The sequence below is a fragment of the Emys orbicularis genome, chromosome 1 (genome assembly GCF_028017835.1).
Source record: "Emys orbicularis isolate rEmyOrb1 chromosome 1, rEmyOrb1.hap1, whole genome shotgun sequence".
NCBI classification, from domain to species: domain Eukaryota; kingdom Metazoa; phylum Chordata; order Testudines; family Emydidae; genus Emys; species Emys orbicularis.
This window is the reverse complement of record NC_088683.1, coordinates 75,125,451-75,146,881: the sequence shown is the minus strand read 5'-3', so window position 1 is coordinate 75,146,881 and position 21,431 is coordinate 75,125,451. Positions and strand designations below refer to the sequence as shown.

General features: G+C 46.0%; 1 protein-coding gene across 2 annotated transcripts in view; it reads right to left on the bottom strand.

Moving 5' to 3' along the window:
* Positions 1-21,431, bottom strand: part of NAV3 (neuron navigator 3) — a 363,920-nt gene that overhangs the window by 87,550 nt on the left and 254,939 nt on the right. For both annotated transcript variants that reach the window (XM_065423439.1, XM_065423440.1), the window contains exon 13: positions 871-1,009. In XM_065423439.1, coding sequence (XP_065279511.1) covers positions 871-1,009 — 139 coding nt within the window. The remainder of the gene's footprint in view (positions 1-870; positions 1,010-21,431) is intronic.

Here is a 21,431-nt window from a genome sequence, read left to right as displayed (position 1 = left end):
CCTCTTTTATAAAAAAAACAAAACAAAAAACCCCCCCAAAAAACAGGCCAATTTTCTCCCTGCGCTGCAGCCCATTTATGCTACCTCCACCAGTGGTGTACATTGATTGCAGCAAGGATCCCACCAACTCTTTGTTGCCAGGGGATGTTCCCCACTTGGAGTAGAGCTGCCATAATAGCTATCTGAACATAGCCTGTTTGAAAGAGGCAAGGGCGTGCCTGGGGCGGCAAGCCGCGAGGGGCGGCCTGCCGGTTGCTGTGGGGGCGTCAGGGAGCCTTCGGCGGCATGTCTGCAGGAGGTCCGCCGGTCCTGCAGCTTCGGCAGCGGGTACGCCGAAGCCGTGGGACCGGCGGACCTCCCGCAGGAGCGCCGCCGAAAGCCGCCTGACTGCCGTGCTTGGGGTGGCAAAATACATAGAGCCACCCCTGGAAAGAGGACTATGTTAATGTCAACTAGGTATCTTCTTCCCTCCCTGACAGGTAAGCAGAGCTCCAGAGAAATCGGGTGTGGGGGGACCTGGGTGAGGGGAGGAGACAATGCCTGCGCAAACTACACCCATGGCTGGCACGGGTTCCTGTGGTTACCGGATTTTTAGTGTCCGATCACCACTGTTAACCTGATACCTGGTAGTTTGTTCCTGCAGTACTGGCTTTGCCTTTCCTCCTGGCAGGAGCGCTCCACCAAGGCTGCATGAGTAAACTCGCTACCCCTCCTCAGCCAGCCTGGCCGCGCCCCCTGCCTGACCAGTAGGGCCTAAAAATAGGAGGGCCTAAGGCTATAGCCTTATTAGCCTATGGGTTAATCCGGCCCTGCTGGTGTACTATGCACTTGAAAGGGTATGGTAAGAGGCAGCAATGAAAAGCTACTTACCTGAGTGTGAGCGTTTTTTCTTGAAGAAGCAGTAATATTGGAATAAGAGCTGACAGATGAGGTCGTGTTCAGGTCATCCGTGCTGAGGTTATCAAGAGTGTCGCTGAGGCCACTACTAACTGAGCTGCTGTCATCCCAGCTGTAGAAAAAGAAGGATATCTATTTACTCACTGAAAGCCAACTGACAGGAAATGTCCTCAAAACAATAGTCTCTATAGTACCTTTTTTGCATGAAGTTTACACAATGAACATTAAGTAATATTTGCTAATGTACAATGCCCATTAGTTTTCAGACATTTCTAATTAATCACTCATTTTCAAATGTGTATTGGTAGCTGTTCAATTAGTGAAAGACCAGGATGTCTTTTAAAAATGTAATATCAGCTCTGGGCAAGCACTAGTCTAAGTCATTAAAAGAGGTTGTTTCATGCTTCATTGCAATCACATTCAGTACACTGGCAGGGAAATCCATTAAAGCTACCTGTATTGGTAGCCAAAGCATTATTAACAGCTTGCAGTACCCTATGGATTTCCAGCCTACAGAAAAATAAAGGAAATATCTCTTCTCCAGCGTAATCAACTGTCAGTTAGGCAGCCAATATTTCCAGTAGCTCTGTTTTCTTGTCTCAGCCTTTGTCTGGTGGGTGCTGTGTCATCACAGCAAGATTCTTTGATCAAACATTCACTGGAGCTGGTTACTTAGAGAACAGAAGTTATACATTTCATAGAAACACAAACTATTGTTGCTATTGTCCGTTCTGCTTCAGGAGATCTGGGCAGCGGGTATGGAAGAGGGCAATGACAGCTTTATGGCATATTCTCCTGCAAGCCCTATTTTGAACATGGAGGGGCTGGGGCACAGGGAGTTAGGAAAACCCCATTCCCAACTTCCTTACAGAATTCAGAGGAAACTCAGTGAGGGGAACTGTAGTAAGCTGGACTGGCGCTCCCCAGACACAGAGGAAGAGAGCGGCTCCACCCCCTCGTGGGTGGAGCCCTACCCCTAGCTCTGCCCCTGGGAGCCAAGGGGCAGAGCCAGAAGTATAAAGGCGGGACCTGGAAGCTCGGTAGGGGCCCAGCCACTGGAGGGGACACACACATCCCCCGAGTATTTGCGCTGGGAAGTGGCCGCAGGCCCGCAGAGTGCAGACGACTGGCCCGGACTACCTGGACCCTGGACTGACTTGACCCCAGGGGAAGCAGACGACTGGCCCGGACCACCCGGCCTCACAGGAAGCAGATGAATGGCCCGGACTACCCAGACCCTGGGACGACCCGACCCTGCAGGAGATAGACGGCTGGCCCAGACCGCCGGCTGGCCCAACCCCGACAGAGCTTCTGCTGGCAATTGAGGCCCCCTGCCAATCACCTTACCTCACCAGACCAGCAGGTACCCCAGGAGTGGGAGTGTGGAAGTGCCCCAGGGGTAGTAGACCCCTGTCTGGCTGCAACGCTGGCAGAGGGTGAGTCAGCATGTTGCGGCTTGAATCCCCGCTGATGCGGTGGCAGACCCCTCTGCCACCCTTAGGGCTCTGGGCCGGGACGCAGTGGAGTGGGAGGGCCTGCGTCCCCTGTGCCACCCAAGCACTGGGTGGCAGTCTCCCCCTCCCTCAGGCTAGCTGAAGGAAAGCCTGAGTTAACTGACTTTGTTTGCAGCACCACCTGAGTGCAGGTTGGAGCTGAGTGACTTTGTTTCCCACCCTGCTCTGAACCAGAGCCTGGGCTCATTAACTGCGTGCAGCCCCACCTGAGTACAGGCCTGAGGTGAGACTCTTTGCTGCCCCGCCCCAACCAGGGGCTGGGGCTCTGTGTTTATTGTTCAGCCCTGACCACAGGCCATGAGCTCATATCTCCCATCGCCCCGCTGATTCCCCACCTCAGGCGATCCCCGGAGATGTAGAGGGGTGGATTGGCCGCGCACAGGCCTGGAGGAGGAGGAGCCACTCCCTCAACGGACTACAGGAACCTTGCAGCATTTCCTGGCCCCTACTCCACCTGAGTATCTCTCTGTAGTGGTACAATCTGACCCTGATTGTTTTACATCCTATGGGGAAAAACCCACACAGGCCAGAATAGGGGAGTTAAGGAGTTTAGGAGAAATTCAGATCTTCCAGGTGAATGTAAGCAAGTACAAAACTACCACAGAACAGAGAAAAGTAGTTCCTGCTACTACCTGAATTCCCAATAAACTATTTCATATTGCTGCTAGTATCATACTACCAAGAAAAGGACATGAAGTTACGTTTTGTATGCCTCCGTAAATGAGAGATTAGTAGTACTAGTTTGAGCAGACAGGCAATATGACAGGCTCTCTGCAGAGTTCAGCCAACAAACTTCCATCTTGGCCTGAAGTTCCCTTATTAATCTATGTCTGGATCATTCCCTCAGCAGTTTTATTCTTTAATATAGGAGCCTGCCAGTCCAGTGAGTTTAATACTGAAATTCAATTCACATCAAATACGCCCTAGTGATTTTATTATGTCAGGGGCCTATAGACTCCCAGAGTTGTACAAGGCAGATTCTGTAAATCCTAGAGTTTGCATCCAAATATATTAAAAACTGGAGCGCCTAATAACAGGTTGAATAAAGCTGGGGACCTATACTCTTGCTAATATTAGAGCAGAGAAAACAATGGAAACATCTGAGAATCCTTGTTTTACATGTGCATCTATGGAGGGTTAAACCCACATATTCATTACAACATTGAAGGCTTTGGAATGTGACAGTAGCAGCTACAAATAATCTAGATGTTGAGGAGATCGGTATGAAGTGTGGCATGATCGGTCAGAAAGTTCAGTGCACTAGTCGGTATCCTAGCAACCTCAGAGACCATTACTTTGAATACTGCAACAGTAGAGACTCAATTTAGTACGTGACCTCAGTGGCAAAAGAAACTTATTTCAGAAGGGTGAGAGCAGACTACAATACTGCACTTTCTGGTATTCAGTGTAAGGGCTACAAATAAATAGAGCTTCTGCACCATTGCCATGTCACAGACAGTAAACGCGATTTAAAAATGCAGTTTCATATCTGATTGATTCTAAAAACATGCTGCATAAACCCCACAGTGACAGGGAAAGGGCGAAGGAGGCTCTGTGTACTAAAGGAGACCCGCCCCCTTTAAAAGGAGGAAGCTGCTACCCATAAGGGGGAAGTGCTGAGAAGGCTGTGGCTCTTGAAGCAGCAGAAGGAACCCTATGCCAGAGACTTCCCCAGCTCTGTGAAGAGTCTGTGAAACCAGGGGCAAGCCCAGCAGTGGGAGACTCCTTTAGCTACCTGTCCAGAAGGACTGCACTAAAGCTGCTATGGAGGCACCCCAACAGTTAGGGGGTGCCACTGACCTTGTCTCTGTTTGTTGATTCCAAAAGGGGCTTGTTCTCTGTTGAATTTGAACTTTTGCTGTTCCCCACCTGTGAACAAAGCAAGACGATCTGTAAAGGCAGTGCCCACTGCAAGAACTAAAAGGCTTGGGCCTGGAGTGGGCTGAGCCTGTGGTGGTAACGGAGCATGGCAAGGGGCCCAGGGCCGGCTCCAGGGTTTTGGCCGCCCCAAGCAGCCAAAAAAAAAAAAAAAAAAGCCGCGATCGCGATCTGCGGCGGCAATTCGGCGGGAGGTCCTTCGCTCCGAGCAGGAGTGAGGGACCGTCCGCCGAATTGCCGCCGAACAGCTGAACGTGCCAACCCTCTCCGAAGTGGCCGCCCCAAGCACCTGCTTGGTAAGCTGGTGCCTGGAGCCGGCCCTGAAGGGGCCCCAATCCAGCTAGAGAGATACCCCAGAGAGACTCTTTTACACATGCCTTACTAGGAATTATATTCGTTTCCACTAATCATTTATACCTACCGCCTTTTCACCCTTTTAGCATTGTCTAATGTGATAGATAGGGACCTTCACATCCTATAAAAGCCATTATTCAAATACTACTTGTAACATAGGCATATACTGTTTGCAGTACTGTCAAGCATGATAACTGGAAGTACCTTTAATTATAGTAAGATATTATCAAGGACAGTATGCCATGGCAAATACAATCAGAAGCAGGATGTGATATTGATGTATTGTATACTGTCACAGGCATCATGTTTGAGTATAAAATACTAAGAACAAAACACACCCGTTTTATTAAACCTGTCTTACAGTATTTCTCAGAGCTGGATAACTCGCAACAATATTTTTTCAATCTTTAACTCCACTTTTCTCCTGTCTTTACACCTTTAATCCTGAGTTGAGGATGTCACCATAAACATTTCAGGAAGAAGGTTCAAATCTTCTAATTTATCTCAGTTTTAAAACTATGTAACTGAAGCATGTTCACAAAATCTACATACAGACAGTCTCTGTATTCTACAGCTCAAGTGCCTTGGCGGAATTAATCTTTCAGATCATGTTTTCACTCTCCTATGGCTTCGAGGTGATGTTTCACACTTGTCACGAAGACTCACTCAGTGGATTGGTAAGCTCTGGAAACACTTCTGGCTGCCTTGGAAGATATGCAGAGAAATGCTTGACATCTACTCTACTGACCTTTCAGAGTTTTCACTACATATGGCTGGAATATTTCTCTGATCTCAGGTGGTCCAAATGTCTAGGAGCTCTTGAACAAAATTTCTGCCTATGCTCAGTCCCAATTATTTTATTTTATTTTTTGTTCCACTCATACCATCGTAGTTATTTATTGGTATTGGGTTGTTTCAGCATCTTTCCTTTGGAATTTCTCCAAGTCTGGTTATTCACAGTATGCTCAAATTGAACTAGAAGCACACACAGAAGTGTCCTAAGCCTTCTTTCCATCTGAAATTCTGCTGAGGATAGTCCATTAAGCTAATTATGTTGAAAGATGTAATGCTTTGCATCGTACAGCAGATTCAGAAATATTAGAGATGGAAAAACCCTACAAACTAAGTCATGTAAGTCATCCTTCCTGGCAGTGGAAGATGGTTCTCTTGAGTGCATTTTAGTGCACTGTCCAGACTTTTACAATGTTCATGTAACTGCATCACTTCTCTTACTATAATACTACCATTGTTATTTCAGATTCTCAGACATTACCTCCCTATCGGTAAGAAATAGATCTAGTATGGCTTCTCTAAGGCTTAGGTTATCTCATTTCTGGATAATTAAGTTGTCCTGTATGTAATTTAGGACTCTCATTGATGGTAAATTTTTAGCTGTAGCTATTATCAAGCAAACGTCTGAGTAAAGACCGTGGGCTTGGCTACACTTGCGAGTTATAGCGCAATAAAGGAGCCCCGGGCGCACTAGCTCACTACCCGTCCACAGTGGCAAGGCACGTAGAGTGCTCTGACTCCGCAGCTACAGCGCTGCTGGTACTCCACCTCGGTGAGAGGAATAACGTTTGCTGCGCTTTGGCTACAATGCCCGGGCGTCATTGTGAACGAGGTGTTGCATTACTGTGCTCTGATTGGCCTCCGGAAACGTCCCCTTAAGTCAAGTGGCCACTCTTGTCATTGTTTTGAACTCCTGTAGGAATGCGGAAATGCCCTTTCAAAGCTCAGTTTCTGACAGCTGGCATGCAAGCCGTTACTGTGGAATGCTGTGTGTGAGAGAGAGAGGCGGGGGGGGAGGGGAGGAGGGAGAGGTCTGCTGCTGTCTGAACTTACAAGACAGCATGTTGACATGCTCTCAGCCCCCCAAAAACCCACTCTCTCTCCCCCCACATACACACACTGTCTGCAGTCACAGCCCCCTGCAGCTCCTAGTGGCCAGAGTTCGCTGTTCCCATTTCACGTATTGAGAATTCTTAGATTTTGACAGCTAAATTCCCCAAACATTCTGTATGCACTGGTCATGTTCCCACTTAGGGCTGAGTAAGATATTACCTGGAATGCAGCTCTGGACTACAGTGGGCCATGCTGGGTCCAGATCTGGGGCAGCTGAGCTGAGAGCAGGGAGACTCTCTGTCCTGTGCCCTCAGTGATCCACCTGATGGCCCAGGCAGCCTGGAGAATTAAGCTGCCTGATTTGAATGAAGCGCCCAATGGGGCAGTATGTGGCAGAAACTCAAACTGAAGATTGGCAGGGAGTGGGAGAGGGAATCTGGGATGGGGAGTTGTAGGGAGACTGAGACTGGCTGGGCAAGGAGACTGGGACTGCAGTTCAGAGGAGTAAACTTGAACTGGGAGCTAAAATGGGAGGGGGGGCTGTAACTGGATGAACAAGAGAGACTGGGACAGAGCTGGGGAGGAAATGAGGGGATTGGGAGAGAGTAGGTTGGGGTAGATTGTGATTGGATGTGGAGTCAGGGGAAGATTGGGACTGATGGGGCAAGGAGACTGGGACTGAGAACTAGTTGGCATGGGGAAGGACAATTGGCAAGGCAGATTTGACAAAGTAGCAGGGTATGGGAGCAGAACTGGGAGTGGCAGGGCAAAGAAACTAGAACAGGAGCCGCAAGGGATGGGGGAACATTGACATTTGATGAGAAGCCCGAGAATTGAAATTGGGACTTGAAGCCAGCAGTGATGAGAAACAGATGGGGAGGTGTGTGACTTGAGGCCAGGGACAGGGAGAGAGAGAGTTCTGATGAGGAGCCAGAAGGGAGGAATTAGGACCGGCTGGGCAAAGAAATTGTGGGCAAGGAGCTGTGGGCCAGCCCCAGGTACTTGGAATGGCTGGGCAAGGAGACTGGGACTGAGAGTCCGGAGGGTGAGACGTAGACTTACTGGGCAAGGAGACTGTGATTGGCTAGATGAGGAGAATGAGGCAGGGGTGAGGTGCCAGGAATGGGGAAGAGACAGGACTGGGACAGGGACAGGGTAGAGGGGACATGCTTCTGGGGAATGGTTAGAAGAGAGTGTGCCCCCTAGAACACAATCCTCTCTAGAGCCTGGAATGGAACCCAAGATTTCCGAGTTGCCACCATTTTTCTGCTGTCTGCAAAGATCTGTGAAACCCAATAGCACAATGTGTCTCATCCCTCTTTACTGCTGCTCCACACAGAAGATAACAAAATACTACTGCTGTCAGTTACTCTGTTAGCTCAAGTGGCTGAAGTCTGTGTAGAGGAACTAAAGGTTCCAACCCTGATGATTACCAATGTGTTTTTTTCTTATTTTTTCCCATTTGCTTTTTAGAAAAAACTAGAAAATTACATACAAAATAACTATGTTAAAAAACATGAGTAAGGTTGCAAAGTCAAGCACTCAAAAATTAGCAAATGCCAGAATTAAGGTTGCCTGTGTAATCTTAACTTGCCCCCCTTGCACATATGCATTGTCATATAGTCTTTAATTACATAATCATAACTATGATACAGTCTTTAATTACATTTTTTCACAACTACCACTGCCTCATTCAGTGCACTGGATGGAATAGAGGTGGTGATGAATTGGGATTTTATTGTAAAGGACACTGTTTTATGAACCTCTGCTTCATTTATTGCATAAGTTGGAAGGCAGGTAGTGAAAGAGGCAGGGGACTGCAGGGAAAAAAAAGGATGCTTTCTGCAGTTGAATGCTGCCCTTCAGAACTGGACAGATGCGGCGAGTTATATGGGCCTGTGGTGCCTGTGCTCCAGGAATATTCAGGGCCCGGGGGCCCATCTCTACCAATGTTCAGGGCTGGGTCTCTCCCCCGGCCCTACTTGCCACCCCCACGCACCTCCCCCAGAGCATCTCCCAGCCCTGCCTGCCACCCCCCGGGTGATTTAAAAGGACCCGGGGGGGCCCGGTCTCTTCTGCCATCACCGGCAGCGCACTGTGGCTTAGGTGGCTTCCTGCCCACCCTTGCTCCGCACTGCTCCCAGAAGCGGCCAGCATGTCCCTGCGGTCCCGGGTGTGTGTGTGTGTGTGTGTCTCCATGTGCTGCCCCCACCCTGAGTGCCAACTCAACAGCTCCCTTTGGCCGGGAACTGCAGCCAATGGGAGCTGCGGGGGCAATGCCTGCAGGCAGCGGCACACGGACACACCCCAGCCCCCCCTCCCCCCTGCCTAGGAGCCGCTGCCAGAGGGGTGTGAGGGTCGCTTTCAGGAGCTGCCTGAGGTAAGCACCACACCCCTCACCCTCTCCCACACCCCAACCCCCTGCCCCAGTCCAGAGCCCGCACCCCACACCCAAATTCCCTCCCAGAGCTGGCCCCCCCACCCTCTCCCGAACCCCAACCCTCTACCCCAGCCCAGAGCCCGCACCCCAAACCCTCTCCCACACCCAAACTCCCTCCCAGAGCCTGCACCCTGCACCCCCTCCTGTACCCCAACCCCAGCCCAGAGCCCGCACCCAGCACCCAAACTCCCACCCAGAGCCTGCATCCCTCCCGCACCCAAACTCCCTCCCAGAGCCCACAGCCCAAACCCCCTCCAGCACTCAAACTCCCTCCCAGAGCCTGCACCCCTCCCGCACCCAAACTCCCTCCCAGAGCCTTAGGCAGGTGTGGTGGGAGCGGGACTTGGACCTGTTCTGGGCACCACCAAAAATTATACAAACCTGCCACCGCTGGAATGGATTCTATCTCTGCCTCTACACAGTGATGCTAGTTAAGCCACTTATACCAAGCTTTTCAAACATTAATTGTGTGTTCCTCATTCTTTAGGTGCCTCACTTGAGACCCTGAGGTCTGACCTGCAGAAACAGAGAGCACTCACAGCTGTGCTTTGAAAATTAAAAGTGCTATATATTGCTAAGTACTCTGACAAATGAGGTTCTAGGCTGTCTCAAATTGGGCACTCAATATAGCAGATGCTTTTGACCTTACTCTCTCTGTGCCTTTATTCTCCAGCTGTAAAATGGGAATACACCACCCTTCATTTTACAGGGCAGTTGTGGAAATAAATTAATTAATATTTGTGACACACTCAGATACTATAGTGATGAGCATTATAGAAAATCCAATGAGGAACCTAATAGTTCAGTCTTCAGAGTAAGATTTGAATAGTGTATAGTAAATAAGGCCTAGTGCCACACATTGAACAACATGGAGAAAATGAGGCAGGGGTCCTGTGGAAAAAATATTATGTGATCATGTAAATAATAACTATCATAATACATATGCAAAAGGGGCAGAATTAAAGTTGTACGGGAAACCTTAATTATGGCATTTCCTAAGTTTTCAGTGCTTGACTTTGCACCCGTAATAATGGTCTTTTAACATAGCTATGGGGTTTTGTTATTATTTTGGTTTTGTGTGTGTGGGTGTGTGGGTGTGAATATTTATCTATACTTACCTTCCAGTTCTGAGAATTATTCCAAGGTTTCAGTCATACTCACTAGGTTATAATCTCCATCCAAAAGCTTATTTCCCATGTTCCTTGAAGCTGTGTAAAGACACTTCTATGCACTAATATTCCTAATGTTTCTCCTTTTGTTTCAGAACAATTCAGTTTTGTGCCTTGTTTTGTAAATTAGATGTGCCTAACAGATTATTTCAGATGGCTAAAAGAGAATTCTATTTAATCCTTACCTAACAAATCCAGCCAGTTTTGAAGCTAAACCTTCTACTTAAGTGGAGACCATCTCTTCTGAATTGTCTCCTCTTATCACAGACGGCAGTCTATTAATACTCCATAAATCCAAATGCTCCATGAAAAGCGCCAACTGCCTGAACACAGACGGCATTCCATGAATTCTATGAATGAAAAACTTGCTCTCTACACTGGTTACATGTCCATTAGTTAGCTTTCAATATCACTCTTCTTGTTTCAACAGTGCTTGAACAGTGGACAGATCTTGGTATAGTAATCTTTTTAAGGTTCTCATTGACCTGACTAGCTCCCAGTTTTTCTGGAAATACTGTGGACTAATAGTGAGGTGTCTGAAGCCAAAATAGTGTACATATACAATTAGACTGCAGAGCTGGGTGAATTTATAAACATTTTTCCTACATGTACTGTCTCATATTTAAAAATAATTTACATTCAGATGTGCTGATGCTACTTTTCTGTTTGTTTTCCATGAACATCCAAATGATTGAGATTGACTTGTACTAATGGTCACAAAAAGCTATTTTTAAGCACATACACAAAAGTGTTTTCACTAAAATATTTGATAAGGTATCAGACATTGCTCAATATAGCAGGGGAACAAAGTTCCCTTTGCCAGAGCTCTGGCACAAAGGCTATTAAATAAGCCAGACAACACTTGAGTAGACCCTATGCAATTAACACCTGCAGACACGTGCAGTTTCTTTGTGTCAGTGATAGAGGTAATGGCAGAAAATTACAGACCAGAAAGTATGTCCTCTGTGTCCTGCACATTGTTGAACACAGTTTTGACACTCAATAAATAATAAGTATTAACACTGAATGTAATTTAAGGACTTCTGTTAGTAATGAGAACTTCAGGAACCCATGTCTTGTACAGACTGATTTTAGCTTCTTTATGATGAGTGGAGGTGGTGCTGATAAGTTTTGCTAGCTCAATGGATTCCTAAAAAATAATCATCTATAATGTCCTTTTACAGAAAATGTCACTACTTGCACTCAAGGTCTGTCAGGCAACACTGTAGGAAGCAGTGGATATAGAAATTGTTCCTTCCACTCCCCAGTCTTTATTTATATGAACAGTATATAAGGCCCTGAATTTGCTAGCTCAGTGCAGGTAACCCTACTGATCACTGCACTATTGCTTGGAATCTGTCTCCACCCTGGTATATTTCATTAATTTTTGAAAGCACCTCAAGCCAGAGTAGCCTAAAGCTTCAAATGAAAAGTCCTTTCACAAGCAGACCATCAGCCATATAAAGGCAACTACAGTCCAGTCAGTGTGCTATAGGGTCTGTTGGAAGGTTACTCTGGTGAATCCAACTCCCTGCTTTGTCACAGTTGATGCATTTCTTGCAAGTCTCATTTTTCCTTTGTTCAATCTTGATTTCATGCAGGCAGTTTCATGATGAAAGCATAAAAAAGTCCCTTTTCGCTTTCTGGCAAAGCCATGAATCTAATACAGGGATATTAAACTAGCTCTCCATTGACTCAAGAAATTCCAGGAAGTGAGCAACAAGTACAGTGACACCCTAACTGAGCTAGAGAAAGCAAAATAGCTTTGTGTTCTACTCAACTCATTGGTCTCTTTCTCACAGACTATTGTCATTATCATGTTGAAGAAAAGAATAGTTTTACTAATGGTGGATCACATGCTATCCTATTATACCAGGGGTGGACAAACTTTTTGGCCCGAGGGCCACATCTGGGTGGGGAAATTGCATGCAGGGCCATGAATGTAGGGCTGGGGCAGGGGGTTGGGGTGCGGGAGGGAGTGCGGGGTGTGGGAGAGGGTGTGGTGTGCAGGAAGGGGCTCAGGGCAAGGGGTTGGGGTGGAGGAGGGGTGCAGCAGGAGAGGTGTGGGGTGCAGGAAGGGGCTCAGGGCAGGGGGTTGGGGTGCAGGAGGGGGCTCAGGGCAGGGGGTTGGGGTGCAGGGTGCAGGAGGGGCTTGGGGTGCGGGCTCCAGCCCGGCGCCACTTACCTGGAGCGGCACCGGGGTGGCAGTGACTCCCTGCCTGCAGACTCCCTGCCTGCCCCCGCGCCGCTCACGGAAGCTGCCAGCACCACATCCCTGTGGCCCCGGGGGAGGAGGGACAGAGGGTTCCGCACGCTGCCCTCGCCTGTGGGTACCTCCCCCGAAGCTCCTATTGGCCGCGGTTTCCCGTTCCCGGCCAATGGTAGCTGTGGGGGGGGGGGGAGAAGCCTGCAGGCAAAGGCAGCGCGTGGAGCCATCCCCCCCCCCCCCCCCCGGGGTCGCAGGGACGTGGTGCCAGCCGCTTCCGGGAGCAATCTCGTGGGCTGGATCCAAAGCCCTGACGGACCTGATCCGGCTGTGGTTTGCCCATCCCTGTACTATACTGAAATCTATACAAGGGGCACAAACTTCACTGTTTCAAGTTTAGGCTTGAAATTAGACGAAGGTTTCTAACCATCAGAGGAGTGAAGTTCTGCAACAGCCTTCCAAGAGGAGCAGTGGAGGCAAAAACCTAACTAGCTTCAAGACTGAGCTTGGTAAGTTTATGGAGGGGATGGTATGATGAGATTACCTACAATGGCATGTAGCTGATCTGCAACTGCTAGCAACAAATATCTCTGAGGGCTGCTGATGGGACACTAGATGGGGAGGGCTCTGAGTTACTACAGAGAATTCTTTCCCAGGTGTCTGGCTGGTGGGTCTTGCCCAAATTCTCAGGGTCTAACTGATCACCATATTTGGGGTCAGGAAGGAATTTTCCCCCAGTCAGATTGGCAGAGACCCTGGGGAGTTTTCCCCTTCCTGTGCAGCGTGGGGCATGGGTCACTTGTACGTTTAAACTAGTGTAAATAGTGGAATCTCTGTAACTTGAAGTCTTTAAATCATGACTCAGCCAGAGGTTAGGGGTCTATTACAGGAGTGGGTGGGTGAGGTTCTGTGGCCTGCAATGTGCAAGGGGTCATAGTAGATTATCATGATGGTCCCTTCTGGCTTTAAGTCTATGATTTTCATCAAAGACTTCTAACCTCAATAACAGCACTTAGACTCAAATCCTGCACTACATTTGAGTTATGCTCGGCACATCCAAAAAGGGGGCGGGAAGTAGCATTAAGCCCTGTGCCACCTTAGGATCCCACCACATAGGAGGAATCCTCAAGTGGGGCCAGATCAGCCAGATTTCCATCTGGTTTGTGCTGCCAAAGTAGGGGCCAGGACCTGGCCTTAAGTGTTTGTGATCTGTTTTACAGTGGCACATCAAGCGTGCATTTACAGAGACATACACGAAACTCACTGGTAAGGCCTGTTTTAAATTTGAGCATAATTAGGTTTGGCAGATTTCATTTTTTTAATTTATAATTGCTGAAAATGAAGGAGCTGGGTAGGAATTAGGGTTTGGGCAGCACTGACCGCAGAGCTGCAGGGGCCCTAGAGACTGGGCACAAGGTGCGGGGGACCCTGCAGTCTGCAGCAGAGGGTTGGAAGTCTGTGGTCCTGGTGGGGCAGAGCAGAGACCCTCGGCACTCTCAGCTAATGAGAGAGAGGGTCTGGAACAACGGGGCTACAGAAGGCTCCCTGAATTGCTGCAGAGCCGGTGACACCCTATCCTGCAGGTGTAAGGTATGGGGAAGGCTGCAGTCCTGGCAGAGCAGAGATGCTAGGCCTCGAATGCAAGGAGGACGACAAGCCACCCCACTGCTGAACGACTCTGTCCCCAGGTAGGAACCATTCAGCAGCAGGCTAGCCTCCCCCTTGGCAGGGAACTTGTCCCCTGCCTCGGGGCCCTGCCCAGGGTTCCCAGCTTTGCCCTGTCAGGATCACAGCCTTCCCCACACCTTAGGCCTGCAGGGATTGGTGTCACCTGCCCTGCGGCAGTGCAGGGAGACATGCACAGCTCTTCTGTTATGGGCATGAGGGAGCAGGTCTGCGACAGTGGGGCTGCATAGCTGGTGATACCGGATCCCTGCAGGCCCAAGGGGTGCAGGGGAAGGGGGTGGGGGTGCAGTCCCACTGACTGTTACAGATTGATAATTTTTAATGTTGATTTCAGTGTGTCAGCTGCAATTGACATTTACTGACATCTATCAAATCCCGCCAAGGCTAAACATAACATTCTCTTTTACGGAGGTGTCTTGATATGTAGGCAACTGCTCTTCAATCTCCCATCTGGTGCTATGAGATCACTCTCCCAAGCTATAAAAATATCCAATAGATGCTACTGTTGGTGTCCCGACACCGTGGCGATGAGCAATTTAGAAATGCTTAAAAGACCATCCACCATTTCTGGAAAGTTTAACGGATACTGAGCAAAGCAAGTGAAGACTGTCTGAAATGTGTCTAGTTTGGATTCTCCCATATCCATATGTTGTGCCCACTAATCAGGTCTCTTACAGGGTTGTTACCAGCAAGAATGACAATGGGAATGTCAGAAAAGCATATTTCCTTCCCTTTGGAGTAGTAACTTGCTACTCGCCCTTGGCACTGGGGGTGAGAGGGGAAGGGCACACAACTAAAATTTTCCCCTCTGTGACTGCAGAGGAGATGTGGGGAGGTCATGAAGGAAGCATGGAGTTTCATTCCCACTTATGTCCCTGAATGGCTGCATAGGTCAAGCTACAACTTGGACCTTAATGAGGCACCTGTAAGAAACCTGCTGTGGCATCTAGTTTTGAAAACAGTATGTTGTCTGACCATGCAGCTAGTGTTTGGTCCATTGCAGGAATTAAGCAGAAGAGTGCTGGTAGGAAACGCCTTACAACTGGACATAATCTTGGTGGTCTAGATGCATATTTTTATGTGTTCCTAATAACTGCTAGCAGATTGTGATTTCCTTACTATGGGCAAGATTGTAATGCCCCCTTCACTCCCTGGATAGTACCTTAATGCCATGAATAGTGCCACTGAAGTCAGTATGACTACTTGTGAAGTAAGCTGCTACATGCAGTGTAAAGGTATCACAAGCTAGCCCCATGTTACTGATGTCGCCACACTGTGCCAAAGCCTGCCCTATGCTGTATGTATGAGCAGGGGCTGGAAGAAGGTGCAGGGAGTCTTTTTGCCCCACCCCCACCCCCCCGAGCACAGGTAGGAGAGAAAGGCAGCAATAGGGCAGAATGCCAATTTCCTCAACAGTTCCACGGGAGCCTGGTCTATCAATTAAGGAGTATGATGCATCTCTCAGCCTCTAGACTAGCAGTGTACAGTGTACTCTAACAAGAGGTGCATGGTGCTCCCTTTGAGAGCACCAGTAAAGTGAGCTCTGCGGTGCAGTCCAGGCTTCTTCCCTGAGCTATCCTGAACTGTGCTGATCCTCTGCTGCCTCTACTCCCAGCATAAATCAGGAGAGTAAGGGCAGGATTTAGCCTTGAATATAGATGTTCTAGCTAATCCCTGAACTGACTTGTGAAAGCAGAAATGATCTCCCAGCTCATTAAAGAGAAAAGATAAGAAAATAATTGGACTGTTTTACTCAAAGCAGCATCCCTCCTCATGTCCCAATATATCAACTGGCAAACTCTCTCCTTCAAAGTTCAATCCATCATCTATTAATCAATGTTAAGTCTTCTACTCTAGGCACTGCAGCTCATTATTTATATAACAGCGACAATGACCCTTAACAGTCAGATTAAAGATGGCACAAAGTACATAAAATCAATACTTTGTTTCTGACAACAGACCGTGAGAATCAAAGCAAGAATCCAGCCAAAAATTTACATGCATTATAAATTTTGCTATAGCTATTCTCCCCTCATAGCTAAATGAAAACATATCCAGTTAGAGTCATACTTCACCTCCTTTTGCTCTGCAAGTGCAATGCATTACTTACCTGTCAGTCCTTTCACAAGGCAACCACTGAAGTGTAAATTCTGTATTACTTCAGGGTCATTGATAGAAAACGATGTCATGTATATTTCCAAATAGATGTATCCAGCATTTTCACAGGAAAATTGTTTACAACTAAGAAAAAATAGCAATAAATATGCAGAGATGCTTTTGTTTCGCACCACTTTGGGAGTCATTTTATTTCATATTTAAGGGAACCAACTGTTTGTTTAGGAAGCTCCAATTAGAAAACTACACCCTACCGAAGAAATTATTTCTAGTTCACAAATAGTAGTATAGTATATTTTTCAGAGTCAACATAGACCTTTTTTCTTCTTCCAAATGCTTTATAGATGCTTTCAGAAATACTCTACGTAGCACCAGGAGAAAAGAATTTTGTTTTCCAATCTGATCCATAAAAGATTTAATTGTTTTTTCGTTGTTAATTTTATATATTTTGTGAAATCTGAATAGAAACAGCTCAAGAGCTGAATGAGATTTAGCCAGAGTCCTTTTTTGCTTCTACTTGTCTCTGTATACAACTGTTAATAAAATATTATAGATATATTAGTGGGTCATCAGCTAGTTCTAGATATGTAATAAGAATAAGGCAAAAATCAAAAGAAAAAACGATGTATAATGAACTGCTAAGGCAGGTGTTAGTTAAATGAAATAACAGATATCAAACAAAAAAAGATATATTGTTTATAGGAACATGCGATTCTTGGTGGTGTATGAAGCAGATAAACAGCATCCATTTTTAATTACATTTCAAATGGCACATAGAAAATGATGTATGGGCTGAAGTAAGATGCAAGAAAATAATTCCATCAAGAAATGTTGATAATATCATCATAAACCGTGGGAATGAAGCTCTTGATGGAATTAGCTCCCTGCTGCTCTTTGTTATGTTTTATAAGACACAGTTTGGATCCAAGAATGCGTTTAAATTTTTTCAAACACACATACAGACAAGTTAATTAACACCAGTTGAATTCATGTAAATAAATGACAACTCCTAAAGTTCTTGGGCAAATACAAAAGAGATGTAAAGCAACCTTACTTGTTATCTTGTTACTTGGTTGCTGTATTAGCAGTCAAAATAATTTCTGACATCATCAGCTCCCACCCAAAAAACAAACCAGGAAATAGAACCACACAGTGTAAGTGAACATAAACGGCCCATTTAAGAGAAATCACACTAAAACCAAAAATCTTTGGCTTGTGACATTCACAACCTTGACATTCACTTTTGTAAACTGTCAGTCTCCCAGTTGGTTCAAAGTGTGGTATTGGAATAATCAAAATGTTTTACTCAAACTTGTTTGAAAATATATAAAAAACCAAGTAAACCTATAGGCCCCAGTACTCATTGTTCAGAGGAGAACCCCACCCTGGATAATACTTTTCAGCTGTCACCAAGACAAACGCATTTACCAGAAGGCAAAGTCTCGGTCTGCTGGTAACCTTTTCCCCCCATACATATTCTTTCTTCCACATTCATAAACTGTTTAAGTACAGTTGTTGCTAACAGCTTTCAATTTTGCTGATAAGCATGGACGGAGATTTATTTTTCTTTCTTATAACTGATTAAACTGTATTATCACTGAAACCATATATTACTATGCTAATGCAATAAAAAGTAGTAAATCATGATGGTCATGTCATCCATGCTATGACCCTACCAGCAATAACTGTACTGAAGTCAGTAGTTTTAATGTAGTTTCATCTTTGGCGTAGGTAGTGCTTAAGTGTACAAGCTGTGGCCTGGTGTGTGGGAAAGAGCTGGAATTTGTTGCCCCACAAAATGCAGTGCAGAGAGTGGCAAAGTGTGCTAGAGTAGGGCTAAACCTGAGGAGGGGAAAGCAGGCTCCCGTGCATCCTGCCCCATGATACTGTGGAAGTTCCATCAGTAAAGGCTCCCTGACTGGTGAACCACACTAAGGGGTGGAGCTAGCTCTCCATCGCATACTTCTCTCAAGACCAGTCAGAAATCCCCAAAGCAGTTGCCACTGGAGGAACCCGTAGTAAATTCCTCTCTGAGTCAGCACAACTACCACGGAGTTTGGAGGTAACCACAAAAATGACAACTTGGAAGTCATAGGAGTGGTTTAATCTTGGGAAGAAATGTGGAAACAGTGGGCTTCCATTGCACATACCCTGGCTCTGTGGAGGTTTCCCCATATGGATCTCAGGACATCCATGGATTCAGGGGACTGAACCTGCTATCCTATCAGTGGGAAGTGAGGGGCAAGGGGGAGATGCTGCCAAAAGGAATAATTAGGAAGAAACATCACCATCTGAAACTCCATGAGGTTCCTGGCCCATATACAAATTTTAATACATTAGGTACCATGTGACCCACCATTAGTCACACTATTCTTTTCACCTGCATGATATTGATAATGGTTTGTCAGGAAGAGAGTGGTACATTTAACAGTACACAAAGCTATTTTATTTTCTGTATGAGTGGGTTCATATTTTCTCAAGTTGATGAACTAGTTCAGTGTTCCAGTATTAGATTCATAGCTTTGCTAGAAAGAGTACGAGGCCATTTTTAGGCCTTCTTCATGAAACTCTTGCATTCCACTCACTACTCATTTCTATGCTTCAGTTTGTGGGGACCGGGAAGAAACGATGTAGTCATTCTGGCTTTCAAGGACCAAGCCCTGGCAGCTAATATTCCTTTAGAATTTATTAATGCTTTCAGAAGAAGATAAAGTAACAATTCCCAAACCCACCCTATGCTTCTCTCCTGTTTTGCATTCTAGACAAAAAAAACCCAAAAACCTTTTCTCGGTATTTGGCGGATCACTTTGTTTTCAGATTAAGTAAATTAGTCAAAAAATTCTCTGCACATTCATTTGGGTTGGGCAATTCCTTTCCAGCTGAAATACCAATTATTCTGATGTTGCCCACACTGACTTGATTTTTTTTTTATCTAGTGCAGCCATTTCTCCATTGCTAGTTTCTTTTTAATAAATCATTTCATGTAACATTCATATTCAATTGTGAGGTTTGGGTTTTTTTTTAATTCTTTGGGGTTTTTTTTTTTTAACCTCTTCTAGCCTCTTCTTATGCCTGGAGATTTATTGAGTTTAGTAAACATGCACTTCAAACGGTTTCCAATTCTTGTTCTTCAGAGCTCATTTGCCCAGCATTTATCAGTATTGTTCTGAGCATTTATTTAATATTGCTTTCACCTCTCAAAAGGTCACACTCACATCTGCTCATTTTATTTTATTTTTAGGGAAGTTCTGCTTATTAGATTTAATGGTAGCTTTCCTCTTTGATTTTATGTTAGGTTTTTGCAGCATTTCTAAATGTCCCTCAGTCGTGTTCACTGCTTACATCTCCTCTAATTCAAATGGCTACTAAAGACTGTTATATATTAATTGTACTTTGTAGCATCCAGAGGCTCCAATTATGACTGGCATCTCATTGTAGCCTTGTCCTCACAGGTACTTTTGTTGTTGTATATGCATAAGTAATGCTTTTAAATAACTAACAAAGGATTCCAACATTTTATAGAGCTTCCAACTTTTCTACGCTCTGGTCCAAGTCAGGAAAGCACTTATGCATATGCCCACCTAGGACATCTGCAGATGCTTATAGTTGAGCATGAGTTAGAGTGCTTTCCTGAACGGTGAACCTTTGTCCCTGAAGATAATGTGGTGTCTTTGTTGCAGGTATTGCTGCAATTTGTGCTGTGAAGCAGTTTTTTTAATAACTGCATTTCTTTTAAAACTCAGGACATAAAGCTTTCAGAAAGTCATTGTCCATCTTCTAGACAACAGAACATTTCATATGGCCATTCCTCCCTTAAGTGCAGCAGAGATATGCATTAATAATACTGTTTTCCGCTCAAAAGGTGGCAGCATTAATGTATTTCACTACGAGTTCTCTCTTTCAAATGGATGAAAGTGCCCAAATTACTATCATTGCAAGATTGAGCAAAAAAGAAAAACGGCATTCAAGACATTCCTGACACAGTTTATGGGCACGGTGCATGGTACAGGGTTTTAATATGGGACCCATTTTACTGTCTTTTACCTCTAGGCATCTTCATCAGAAAATAAAATAATATGTAATCATAACATCTCAATATGTAGCTGATACAGTATCCAGATAGCTGTATTCTCGAGCCTAAGGCTTTGGGATCTATTTACTGTTTAATATCTCAGGATCTACTTAGCGTGCCAGGAATCCAAGGGGGGAGGGGATTCTGTGTGAGGTGGAAGAAAAGGTTTTGAGTGTATGGTGGTGCAGAATGAGACTATTTTTGAGCAGAGCTGAATTATGGCAATCCAGGCCCCAGGAACACTATGACATGGTGCCCCAAGTGGCCCTGCCTCCCATCTGGTGTGACAGTGGCAGCTTCAGCCTCTTGTCTAAAAGAGGCAACACCATGGGGCTCCCTTCTCCCCCAGCCAGGAGTGGCATCGGGGATCACCTCCCTTTTTCCCCAAAAAGACAGGAATGACATCAAAGGACTGCCCTATTATGTACTCTAGCAGCCCTGGTGTATCTGCTTGGGTGGATGGGCCAGGACCACTGTATTCTTCTCCATCTGCCTCACAGAGTTCTCCTCTGAAGTGGAGGTGATAGTCCCCCACCCCCGGAGAAGTGGGTCTTGGTGTTAACACCCATATGAGATACAAGGGGAAGTCCACCCCTCTCAGATATTTGTTAAGGCTGTCTGCAGATTCAGGTAGACGTTGTTGAAGTAGATGCATTCAAGACACATTTTCAAGTTTTTCTTCACAACCATGAGGGATAGAAATTTACTTTCCTCCCCCCCCCCCCCAAATGAAATCTGTGATTCAGCTGTAATCACATCAGTCCGGGAATGGTACCCTAGGCAAAGGCCTATGCCTTAACCTGGCAGTGCCCTTGAGAAGAGAAGGCCAGTACTGGCTTCTCTCAAAAGTGCTAACCTACACTATGTCACAGGGTTGAAGACTCTCTCCTTCCTTAGGTCACCCTAATAGCCATTCAAAGTTCAAGAAATGTGTCAGTCTCCCCAATATTAAATGCTACCTCATAGAATTAAAGAACTCTGTGCCTTGGATACATTTTGATCAGCTCAAAATGGTGAGGAGGAGTTAAATTAGGACAAGCACCTGCCAAGACCCTTGAATCATCTCAAATTTCTGTCAGCAGCCATTCCTGTCGCTTTGTCTGTATTCCAGAGGCAACTCACCTCCCATTCCACCAGCTCCTGACCCATCCCTTCCCTCAAGTTAGGAACCAACAGGGGAGAAGAGTCCCACTGGGAACTGATGATAGGGGCAGTAAAAAAAAAAAAAAAAAAGCATAAAACCAGCAACAAATGA